This window comes from Phyllobates terribilis, unplaced genomic scaffold (assembly GCF_046119375.1).
Source record: "Phyllobates terribilis strain yellow unplaced genomic scaffold, ASM4611937v1 Scaffold_11__3_contigs__length_659146591, whole genome shotgun sequence".
In the NCBI taxonomy this organism is placed as follows: Eukaryota; Metazoa; Chordata; class Amphibia; order Anura; family Dendrobatidae; genus Phyllobates; species Phyllobates terribilis.
The window spans coordinates 214,647,873-214,660,951 of NW_027362771.1; the positions used below are offsets into that span (position 1 = coordinate 214,647,873).

Consider the following 13,079-nt stretch of genomic DNA (forward strand, 5'->3'; position numbering starts at 1 on the left):
AAGGAGCCATTTCAGTTTTCCAGAGCCTTTGTACTACCAGTAACATAGAAGCCTGTCAGATGATGGACCCGAGTCCTGAGTGGGGACTTTTTTATGAATTAAGTTGAAGCTTTTATTGGGAACATTTTACATAACATTTGGGATCACATTTATCCTGCGCTCTACGCTGAGCATTTACTTTGAGGTTTCCATCTAAATCTCCGAGTGACATGATTCAGATGAAACCCCCGAGGGATCCATTCACTATAATGAGGCAGCAGAGTTACTCTGGACTCCATCTGGCCTCTGTTCAGATGTGTCCTTATATTCAGAGGTGCACAAAACTGTGGCGGACAGCGTTTTTATGCACACCTAAAGAGACGGATACTGCTAGATCATAGACTAGACAGCATCCACAGTGCCTCCATCTGCCTCATTATAGGGAATCTTCCGCTGGGAAATCCATCTGAGTCACGTATTTCAGGCATTTACACGGAAACTCCAGTGTAAGCGCTCAGCGTAAAGTGCAAGATAAAATGCGAGTCGAGCCGTACTGCGATCTTTGGGAGGCAGAATGAACAACAGCAAGTGAAGAATTGGTTTTATTTTTTACGCCGTTCCTCATGCGGTATAAGTGATTAGACGACTTTATTCTTCGGGTCGGTGCGATTATAGCGATACCAGATTTATATAGTTTTTTTATGTTTGGCTGCTGTCACACACTAAAAAACGCTTTTGATTGCAAAAACAAGATTTTGCATTGCCACATTTTGAGAGCTATAATTTTGCCATATTTCTGCCGACAGAGTCATGTTTTTGCAGGACGAGATAACATTTTCATTGGTACCATTATCGGGCACATAACATTTTTTGATCGCTTTCTATTCTGATTTTTGGGAGGCAGAATGAACAAAAAAAATTCACACTAAAAAATAATTTTATAGAAAAAAAATATTTTTGTATCGCTTTATTCTGAGAGCTATAACTATTTTTCCACTGATGGAGCGGTTTGGCGTTTTTTTTTGTGGGACAATTTTTATTTACATTTTTTGTTTGGTGGTATGATGAAAAAGCATAGTTTTTTACCCTGTTTTTATCTTTTTTTTTACGGTGGTCATTTAAGGGTTTAACTAGTGTGACCGTTTTATAGGTCGGGTCATTCTGGATGCTGCAATGCCAAATGTGTATTATTATTGTTTTCACATAAAAATACAAATTCATGGGTATCATTATTATACACTGCTCAAAAAAATAAAGGGAACACTTAAACAACAGAATATAACTCCAAGTATATCAAACTTCTATGAAATCAAACTGTCCACTTAGGAAGCAACACTGACTGACAATCAATTTCACATGCTGTTGTGCAAATGGAATAGACAATATAGGGAAATTATTGACAATCATCAAGACACCCTCAATAAAGGAGTGGTTCTGCAGGTGGGGACCACAGATCACATCTCAGTACCAATGCTTTCTGGCTGAGGTTTTGGTCACTTTTGAATGTTGGTTGTGCTTTCACACTCGTGGTAGCATGAGACCGACTCTACAACCCACAGAAGTTGCTCAGGTAGTGCAGTTCATCCAGGATGTCACATCAATGTGAGCTGTGGCAAGAAGGTTTGCTGTGTCTGTCAGCGTCGTGTCCAGAGGCTGGAGGCGCTACCAGAAGACAGGCCAGTACACCAGGAGACGTGGAGGGGGCCGTAGGAGAGCAACAACCCAGCAGCAGGACCGCTACATCCGCCTTTGTGCAAGGAGGAACAGGAGGAGTACTGCCAAAGCCCTGCAAAATGACCTCCAGCAGGCCACAAATGTGCACGTGTCTGCACAAATGGTTAGAAACCGACTCCATGAGGGTGGTATGAGAGCCCGACGTCCACAGATGGGGGTTTTGCTCACAGCCCAACACAGTGCAGGACGCTTGGCATGTGCCACAGAACACCAGGATTGATAAAGTCGCCACTGGCGCCCTGTGCTCTTCACAGATGAAAGCAGGTTCACACTGAGTACATGTGACAGACATGACAGAGTCTGGAGACGCCGTGGAGAGTAATCTTCGGCCTGCAACATCCTTCAGCATGACCGGTTTGGCAGTGGATCAGTAATCGTGTGGGGTGGCATTTCTTTGGAGGGCCGCACAGCCCTCCATGTGCTCGCCAGGGGTAGCCTGACTGCTATTAGGTACCGAGATGAGATCCTCAGACCTCTTGTGAGACAATATGCTGGCGAAGTTGGCCCTGGGTTCCTCCTAATGCAGAACAATGCCAGACCTCATGTGGCTGGAGTGCGTCAGCAGTTCCTGCAAGATGAAGGCATTGAAGCTATGGACTGGCCCGCCCGTTCCCCAGACCTGAATCTGATTGAGCACATCTGGGACATCATGTCTCGCTCCATCCACCAACATCACGGTGCACCACAGACTGTCCAGGAGTTGGCGGATGCTTTAGTCCAGGTCTGGGAGGAGATCCTACAGGAGACCATCCGGAACCTCATCAGGAGCATGCCCAGGCATTCTAGGGAGGTCATAGAGGCACGTGGAGGCCACACACAATACTGAGCCTCATTTTGACTTGTTTTAAGGACATGACATCAAAGTTGGATTAGGGGACATTATTACTGTATAGGGCCATTAAGGGACATTATGTATGGGGCCAATTGGGGGACAGTGTTACTGTATGGTGGCTAGAATTGGGGACATTAATAATACACTACATTGTGGCTCATACATTATTATTAATTTATGGAGCCACAATTTGGGATGTTTAAACTGTTTTGTGGCTTAAAGGTGGATGCTTTTACTTTATGGGGTAAGAATGGATAGGGAACATTAGTGTTGTATTTGAGCACAAATACAGGCATTACTACTCAATGGGGGCATAAGGAGGAATTTTGGTATAGCACGTGGGTCACAAAAGGGGACATATGCATTACTATTACATGGGGAACACAGAGGAGGACATTTCTATTTCGAGAGAATCACAAAGGGTGACATCAGTACTGTAAAATATTTTAATTTGCAGATACTGTTAATATCGGGGAATAAAAGAGGTACTGTTCCTGTGCAGTGCACCAGGGAGGCACTAAGCCTTCTTCATCTGGCGCAGTGTAGAAGTGGGGGAAAAGTGTGGCAGGTGCTGTAGAAGTGATCAGTCATATAGATGTCTGTGTATAATTTTATGCAGAGATGGAGTTTTGGTGGAAGAAGTCGAATGAAGGAGAAAAGCAAAAATGAATGAAGAAAAAAAATGTTTTATTTTAAACTTGAAGGATTTATCCAGCACTGCTCACTTCCACATCGGAGGTGAGCGGTGCTGATGATGGTATAACCCTAAACACCTGCCAAGACTCGTGTCCTTTTAATTGGAAGAAGATCCGTGCGTGATATCTGCAGATTGTACACGCATGTAGTCAGATGTCTGCAGTCTTAACATCCTTGGTACCGCTCACATCTAATGTGAAACTGGATGGTGCCAGATAACTCCATTAATGTAATGGTTGGTGTGTCTCTGGCAGCTTGTGGTGGTACCCTTTGGGGAAATTCTTGGCCTTGTGCTTCGTGTAGTTACATATGCTGGACCTCCCTTTATCAATGTCAGCCTCTGTCTGTACAGATTTCCACATGCCTCTCTCAAAAATTTTCCCTCCTCTCTAATAATGACATAATTTCTCCATGATCATATGCTTGATTCCTAAAAGGAGATTTTATTCTTCCATCTTCAGGAGCGCACCTATGCAAATAAATAGGGGTGGATTTGTAGTTACCCACTGTGGCCACTATACAGTTGATTAAGCTGCGCTGTTCTTCTCCACTACTGGGCACATCCCGCTGCCACCTGCCCTGGAAACAGCTGATCGGTGGGAGTGTCGGGAGTTGCACCCCCACCGATCAGGTATTGATGACCCATCATAAGGAAAGTCCACCAATATAAAAGTACCAGACAGCCCCTTTAAATTACAGAGTTGTTATAAGTCGGCCCATTTTAGTATTGAAAGAATCACAATAATTCTAACAAACTTTGCACTTGGTTAATAACGCATGAAATCATAAAAAAATCTATATAGTCACATCATAAAAAGATTTGATAAACCTGTTTATTTACCATCCAATTATAGTAAAATAATGAGCATTAAAAGTTGCACTTCATCATCTCTCGGAGACAAATAGTAGCATAACAGGAAGAATCTAATGTAAATGATAATTTTAGTCTTGCTTTCTGGGATGTTGTTTGCTCAGAACCTTTCTCCTGATTTTGCTCATTAATTTGTACAATAGGTTCATAAATCAAGTTCTGTGGATATTTTATTATATGCCTGTAACAGCCGGGAATGTTCAACTGTAATGTCCCAACTCGAAAATTACACGACTGCAGGCCAGCACTGGCAAGAGCATCTTTGTACCACTGTCCAACCTGGTTAGTAGGATATCTGATGCTGTGTCCAGGCATTGGAAGGACTACCTAGAATAAAAAAAACAGGTCTGAAACATGGATTAGTTAGAAGATCCGACAATGGATTGTAGCCTGAGATAAGACTAGTCCCAACCGCCCTCTCGGGCGGCCAATGATTCCACGCTTCTCCGGGTCAAAGAAGGGATGCAATACCCAGTGCTTGGTTAAGAGTCCATTTATTTATAAGCTAAAATCAAACGCGTTTCGTGGACATCCTGTCCACTTCATCAGTGCATAGCTTGTGTCAGGTATAGCAAGGTGTGTACATACAGTACAGACCAAAAGTTTGGACACACCTTCTCATTTAAAGATTTTTCTGTATTTTCATGACTATGAAAATTGTACATTCACACTGAAGACATCAAAACTATGAATTAACACATGTGGAATTATATAATTAACAAAAAAGTGTGAAACAACTGAAAATATGTCTTATATTCTAGGTTCTTCAAAGTAGCCACCTTTATCTTTGATGACTACTTTGCACACTCATGGCATTCTCTTGATAAGCTTCAAGAGGTAGACACCGGAAACGGTTTTCACTTCACAGGTGTGCCCTGTCAGGTTTAATAAGTGGGATTTCTTGCCTCATAAATGGGGTTGGGACCATCAGTTGTGTTGTGCAGAAGTCAGGTGGATGCACAGCTGATAGTCCTACTGAATAGACTGTTAGAATTTGTATTATGGCAAGAAAAAAGCAGCCAAGTAAAGAAAAACGAGTGGCCATCATTACTTTAAGAAATGAAAGTCAGTCAGTCCGAAAAATTGGGCAAACTTTGAAAGTGTCCCCAAGTGCAGTTGCAAAAACCATCAAGCGCTACAAAGAAACTGGCTCACATGAGGACCGCCCCAGGAAAGGAAGACCAAGAGTCACCTCTGCTTCTGAGGATAAGTTTATCCGAGTCACCAGCCTCAGAAATCGCAGGTTAACAGCAGCTCAGATTAGAGACCAGGTCAATGCCACACAGAGTTCTAGCAGCAGACACATCTCTTCAACAACTGTTAAGAGGAGACTTTGTGCAGCAGACCTTCATGGTAAAATAGCTGCTAGGAAACCACCGCTAAGGACAGGCAACAAGCAGAAGAGACTTGTTTGGGCTAAAAAACACAAGGAATGGACATTAGACCAGTGGAAATCTGTGCTTTGGTCTGAAGAGTCCAAACTTGAGATCTTTGGTTCCAACCACCTTGTCTTTGTGCGACGCAGAAAAGGTGAACGGATGGACTCTACATGCCTGGTTCCCACCGTGAAGCATGGAGGAGGAGGTGTGATGGTGTGGGGGTGCTTTGCTGGTGATACTGTTGGGGATTTATTCAAAATTGAAGGCATAGTGAACCAGCATAGCTACCACAACATCTTGCAGCGGCATGCTATTCCATCCGGTTTGCGTTTAGCTAGACCATCATTTATTTTTCAACAGGACAATGACCCCAAACACACCTCCAGGCTGTGTAAGGGCTATTTGACCAAGAAGGAGAGTGATGGGGTGCTACGCCAGATGACCTGGCCTCCACAGTCACCAGACCTGAACCCAATTGACATGGTTTGGGGTGAGCTGGACCGCAGAGTGAAGGCAAAAGGGTCAACAAGTGCTAAGCATCTCTGGGAACTCCTTCAAGATTGTTGGAAGACCATTTCCGGTGACTACCATTTGAAGCTCATCAAGAGAATGCCAAGAGTGTGCAAAGCAGTCATCAAAGCAAAAGGTGGCTACTTTGAAGAACCTAGAATATAAGACATATTTTCAGTCGTTTCACACTTTTTTGTTAAGTATATAATTCCACATGTGTTAATTCATAGTTTTGATGCCTTCAGTGTGAATGTACAATTTTCATAGTCAAGAAAATGCAGAAAAATCTTTAAATGAGAAGGTGTGTCCAAACTTTTGGTCTGTACTGTATATATACATATACACACACACACACACACACACATATACAGTACAGACCAATGAACTCCGGGATGACTCCTACAATTATTTACACTTACTTGATGTATAGAATATACTTCTTTTTCCTCCTCTGCAGTCGTAACAATATGAACCTGTATAAAAATCAATAATTTGTTAAGGTTTGCACAGTATAAATAAATCTGCAAATTGTACACTTATACAATGATCCAAAAAGAACTTACTCTATCACTCAATAAAGTGGTTTCATTTGCATCCTGCTTGTGAAGCACCAGGTCCCCTTCTACAACTTTTGAGCCATAGGTTGCTATTCTGTAAGATGTAGCTTCATTCCAGACCTTACTGCAATAAGCATGGATGTAGAAGATGCGCATGGAGTGTGGAATACTGAGCCATCCTCGTACACATCCCTCGTCACTCATCCCATATCTATTCAGTGCCCGCAGTAGCATTCTTTCACGGACTTTATACGTTGGCATTATTTGAATGGTACCTTTAATATCCTCTGAAATAAGAAGAGTAAATAGTGATAAACATTAAGAAATCTACAAACTATGAATATTACTACATTTTTCCTGCTCTTCTTTCTTTGTAGCACTCAGACAAAAGCAGCAGCAGCAGGAAAGACATTACACCAGAGTACTGAGCTGTGTATCTGTGAATCCAGCAATAAAGTGAAATAAATTTGCTAGAAGCTACAGCTCGATCTGCATGTGTCTCCCTGGCCTCTCACTGTGCTGAGTGCTCCTCTTTCCTTTTCCTCCTCCACACTCCATAGAGTAATAAAAGGAGGTATATTCAGACACCTCACTGTGAATGCAGTCCATTTTGCTTTGACCAAGAATGATTTTTTTTTTCCAAAGTGGATGAGGAGTTCAGAAGGCAAGGGAAAGGGGAAGATTTGTCTATTTAATTTTCTATCTTTACAGAGAATGGCGCTCTCTTACCCCCACTCCCCTGATTCTCTTTATACAGTCAGTCATACAGTTATTGAAGGACTGTAAGATTACAAACTGAAGCCGATATCCTTGCAAAAAGGTTTCTACTAACAGAAATCGCTATGAAATGGTAATTGGGCTAATACGGTTTGATCAAAATATATACCGTACATAAAACCTCATGTTCAGTTTGAAGAATTAGTTATGAGTGTTATTAATCTGCCGAATCTAAAAATTATAGCATAAAACATCTTTTGATTAATAGAATAGGTGCAATAATAAGCTGTAAATATGAGTTTGTTAGCAGTTCTGTTTTTCATTTTATCCCTTTGTGACAGAGATATGATTTTGGCACTCAGTATGCTAATTTATGGCTTGAGGGTCAAGAATTTGTGTCAGAAGTGTTTTCTCTGGGGGCATGTAGTTCTCCTGATCTATGAACCTGCCAAATCACTGCTCGGCAGCATCTGAGAGAGTGATCTCGCCATTACTCAAAAAAAATTCAAAACCACATTTAGGACGTTGGTTAACCCCAGATGTTTCAACGGAACGAAAAGTGAAAAATGAAAAAAAGTGAAATGAAAAATGTAAAATTTTCCACTAAATTTTTCGTTTAGCCTCAAATTTTTTTGTTTTCACAATTCGTGATAGGATAAAATGGTCCCCAGAATTTGTTATGCAATGTTTCCCAAATTCAGCAATACGCTAAACTGTTTGAACAGAAGACAGGGCTCAGGAGGCAGGTGTGCTATTTGTCCTTTGGATCATAAATCTGGATACCTCATGTGGAATTTACAGAGATCCTGAGATGCCAAAATAGTAGAAACTCTTCACAAGTGACCCTGTTTTGTAAACTACACCCTGTAAAGAATTGATCTAGGGGTGTGATGAGAATTTTGAATCCACAGGTACCAAATACAATTTTATAACATTGGGGTATGAAAACAAAATATTATCTTTTTTTTTTTCCACAAAAATGTTGTTTCAGCCTCAATGTTTTAAAAGTATTTACAATGAGCAATAGGATAATAATAATAATCTTTATTTATATAGCACCAACATATTCCGCAGCGCTTTACAATTCAGAGGTTCATATATACCGTAAGTCATAAGTAACACAGTTAAAGATAGTACAATAATTAAAGCAAAAATAATAATGATGACCCTGCTCGTAAGAGCTTACAATCTACAATGAGGTGGGGGTGACACAAAGTACAGGGGCTTATTTACAATGATGGTCCAGCCATCTTGAGGAAATGGGGACAGATAGGCTGCATGAGCTAGGATAAAATTTATCTCAAAATTTGTGACGCTATTTCTCCTGAGTATCCATACCTCATATGTCATCAGAAACTACTGTTCGGCCACATTCCAAGCTCAGAGGGGAAGGAGCATCCTTTTGGAGTACAAATATTGCTTAAATGACTTGTAGGTGCAATGTCACATTAGCAAAGACAGAGGGGCCAGAATAGCAGAAACTACAAAAAGTGACACCATTTTACAAATGGCATCCCTCATCTAAGGCTAGGTTCAAATAAATCCATGCTCTACGCTGAGCACTTACATCAGGGTTTATGTCTAAGTCAGCAAAAAACATGATTCACACTGAACTATTCACTATAATAAGGTGGATGGAGACCCTTTAGACTACATGTGGCCTCTGTCCTGGCAATGTCCATCTTTCTAATGGTGCACAAAAGAGTGGTCAACTGCCTTGAGACACTGCCGTATCAGAGGCAAGATGGGGTGACTGACATTTAAGCCACGGCCCCACTATCAGTATTTGGTCAGTATTCGCTAAGCATTTTTTCTCAGGCGTGGGAGCCAAAACCAGGAGTGGGTGATAAATGCAGAATTGGTGACTTGTTTCTATTATACCTTTTCTCTGATTGTTCCTCACATGGTTTTGGCTCCCACTCCTAAGAAAAAATACTGACTGAATACTGACCAAATAGTGATAGTGGGGCCGTGGCCTAAGTAAGAAACGCAAACATAAGTGCTCAGTGTGGAAAGTGTGATCTGAGCCACATTTTTGGGAGGCAGGAGAACAAATAAACAGCAGTTCCAGAATTGTTTTTAATTTTTTATATTGTTCACCATGTGGTATAAATGAAAGAGCAGATTTATTTTTTATGATTTCATCACTTTAAAACAGCAAGGCAGGGAGTCAGTGGAACACTTAATAGACGGCGGCCGTTTTGCGCGTATGAGCGCTTCAACAGGTCACTGTCTGGACTCCGTTTTCAAGCAAAGTACCCGGTTCACAAGGGAGAAGTGTTTGTTCTGCTGAATCAGAGATTGTGCAGGTTCAACGGTGCCAGTGTTTGTTTTCTCTATGAACTGCTCTTTATTATTCTGGGCAGTACAATAACAGCGATGCCAGATTTATATATTTTGTTTTCATGTTTTGCTACTTTAGCCCACTAAGATCGAATTTTTTTTTTTTTGAAACAAAATTTTTTTTGCATCACCATATTGTAAGACAGATAACTTTTTTTATTTTTTTCCTCTAACAGAGCCATAAGAGGGCTGGAATTTTGAGGGACGAAATTTTATTTTCAGTAAAACCATTTTTCTTTAAATGCAAAATTTTTTATCACGTTTTATTTCACTTTTTGTCTGGCAGTATGATGAAAAAACAGTTTTTGCTATTTTTTACTGTTTTCACAGTAGGACAGTGTTAAATCTCATCACTGCAGGACTTGATTAGATGAACCTGCCTAGATTTGAACCGGGCCTGTGTTCACTAGGTATGTCAGTCTGCTGGATGTTGAGCAGAGTCGAGTGCTGCTGGTGAGTGACCAGCCAAAATGTATTCTGTATAACTAACAAAAAACTGGCTTCCAGGAAAAAATTTTCCCAACATTTTTTGATAGAAAAATAGTTCAGATCAGTTCAGGTAATGAGATAAAAATTCAATGGATAAATCACATCATAGGATCCAGCTACGCGTTTCGAGCAGGATACTATGCTCTTTGTCAAAGCTTTGACAAATCTGAACTATTTTTCTATCAATAAAAAAAAAAAAAATTGGGGGAAATTTTTTTTCCTGGAAGCCAGTTTTTTCTTACATTTATACGGTTTCTACTACATGAGACCACACAATACTAGGCTTCCCTGCACCAGGAGCATGTGAGAACCAGGTGAGCTGAATTTATTTTATTTTTCAAAATGTATTCTATAGCTGAGAGAGGCATTCCAGGGTCTCTCTCTGAATGGAGACTGCATGGGTCAGCTAGGGAGGCTTAGCAGTCTGTGTGTTGGAGCTGCAAAGAACCATGTGGGAGCTGCAGCCTGTTCAGTGTGAACTGTACTTGGAGTTGAATACTTCTGCTTGGCGCTGGAACTTGGGCTGAAGGGGATACTGAGACTGGTGGGATTGTGCCTCTTCTGTGTATGAAGTTTGCTCCAGTAGAAAAGACTGTAATTTGTTCGAGTGAGGTCGCACTGACATATGTGCCTTGCTAAATGAGCTGTTTATTTGCTGTGATACCTTTGTGCTCAGAAGAGGCTGTTTTTGGTTTTGAATAACTTGGAGTTTTATGAAAGCAATAAAACTGCACTTGTTGGAGAAAACAGCATTCCCTGTGTGAACGCTACCTAATGCTTTCCTGAGCGAGTAAATCACAACTATATATATATATATATATAGTGGTGACAGAAGACTTCCAGAATGTCATTACTTTACAACTGTTCAAAAGGAAGAACATCATTTAGTATGCTGCTTCTTAAAGCAGACATTAGACTGAAATACACTGCTCAAAAAAATAAAGGGAACACTTAAACAACAGAATATAACTCCAAATAAATCAAACTTCTGTGAAATCAAACTGTCCACTTAGGAAGCAACACTGATTGACAATCAATTTCACATGCTGTTGTGCAAATGGAATAGACAATAGATGGAAATTATTTGCAATTAATCAAGACACCCTCAATAAAGGAGTGGTTCCGCAAGTGGGGACCACAGACCACATCTCAGTACCATTGCTTTCTGGCTGATGTTTTGGTCACTTTTGAATGTTGGTTGTGCTTTCACACTCGTGGTAGCATGAGACGGACTCTACAACCAACAGAAGTTGCTCAGGTAGTGCAGCTCATCCAGGATGGCACATCAATGCGAGCTGTGGCAAGAAGGTTTGCTGTGTCTGTCAGCGTAGTGGCCAGAGGCTGGAGGCGCTACCAGAAGGCAGGCCAGTACACCAGGAGACGTGGAGGGGGCTGTAGGAGGGCAACAACCCATCAGTAGGACCGCTACCTCCGACTTTGTGCAAGGAGGAACAGGAGGAGCACTGCCAGAGCCCTGCAAAATGACCTCCAGCAGGCCACAAATGTGCATGTGTCTGCACAAACTGTTAGAAACCGACTCCATGAGGGTGGTATGAGGGCCCGACGTACACAGATGGGGGTTGTGCTCACAGCCCAACACAGTGCAGGACACTTCACATTTGTCACAGAACACCAGGATTGGCAAAGTCGCCACTGGCGCCCTGTGCTCTCCACAGATGAAAGGTACCGAGATGAGATCCTGAGACCCCTTGTGAGACAATATGCTGGTGCCGTTGGCCCTGGGTTCCTCCTAATGCAGGACAATGCCAGACCTCATGTGGCTGGAGCGTGTCAGCAGTTCCTGCAAGATGAAGGCATTGAACCTATGGACTGGCCCGCCCTTTCCCCAGACCTGAATCCGATGGAGCGAGACATGATGTCCCAGATGTGCTCAATCCACCAACGTCACGTTGCACCACAGACTATCCAGGAGTTGGCGGATGCTTTAGTCCAGGTCTGGGAGGAGATCCCACAGGAGACCATCCGCAACATCAGCAGGAGCATGCCCAGGCGTTGTAGGGAGGTCATACAGGCACGTGGAGGCCACACACAATACTGAGCCTCATTTTGACTTGTTTTAAGGACATTACATCAAAGTTGGATCAGCCTGTAGTGTTGTTATAAAGTATTCTAATTTACTGAGATAATGACTTTTGTATTTTCATTGGCTGTAAGCCATAATCATCAACATTAACAGAAGTAAATACTTGAAATAGATCACTCTGTTTGTAATGACTCTATATAATATAGGAGTTTCACTTTTTGCATTGAAGAACTGAAATAAATTACATTTTTGATGATATTCTAATTTTGTGAGAAGCACCTGTATATATACTTTTTTTTAACTTAAACATTGTGGTGGTGCCGAAGGGGTTAAAAAAAGTCCCCTCCCTGTCATAACTATCTAAATGCCGCAGTTGCTATGGACTGCATCTATAGAACACTTGAAGAACATGCGGCCCGCCAAAGGATTTCTTGAGGCCTGATAGGAGAACTAGTGGAAGGCTGGTTCCCCATTTCCTGTATACTTCTAGCGCCGTCTCTCAGGCGTAAATACATTTGAAGACATGAGCGCCAGGACAGGGGCAGAGAAGCGCTCATCAGCTCTTCACCTTGACATGCAGCAGTGTAATAAGGTCAGCACACACCCTTACCTCATCACGCTGCTGCAATCTCTGCTGTGACAAAGAGGCAGCGAAGACGAAACGAAGGTAAGCGCTCTATGGAGCCGAAGACTATAGGGACTTGTGTTGTAGATAGGGGGTATTACGGTGAAGGCACAGTATGGTGGGTGTTGTGTGGAGTAGGGGGGTGAGTGTTAGAGGGGGTACAGTATAACAAGGGAGTAGCGTGGGAGGTCAGTATGGAAAGGGGCAGTATGGGAGAACAATATGGAAAGGTAGGAGCATGCGGGATACAGAATGAAAGGTCGGAGCATGAAAGGGACAATATGGACAAGTAGCAGCTTGAAG

The 13,079-nt window shown here is 42.0% G+C and overlaps 1 protein-coding gene across 1 annotated transcript in view; it reads right to left on the reverse strand.

Annotated features, from left to right (window-relative positions):
• Nucleotides 1-4,054: 4,054 nt before the first annotated feature.
• PUS7L (pseudouridine synthase 7 like) overlaps nucleotides 4,055-13,079 on the reverse strand; it is a 35,371-nt gene continuing 26,346 nt past the window's right edge. The window contains exons 7-9 of the mRNA XM_073652030.1: nucleotides 6,565-6,845; nucleotides 6,421-6,474; nucleotides 4,055-4,439 (exon numbers count right to left, since the gene is read on the reverse strand). Of these exons, the coding sequence (XP_073508131.1) occupies nucleotides 4,110-4,439; nucleotides 6,421-6,474; nucleotides 6,565-6,845 (665 nt within the window). The 3' untranslated portion in view covers nucleotides 4,055-4,109. The remainder of the gene's footprint in view (nucleotides 4,440-6,420; nucleotides 6,475-6,564; nucleotides 6,846-13,079) is intronic.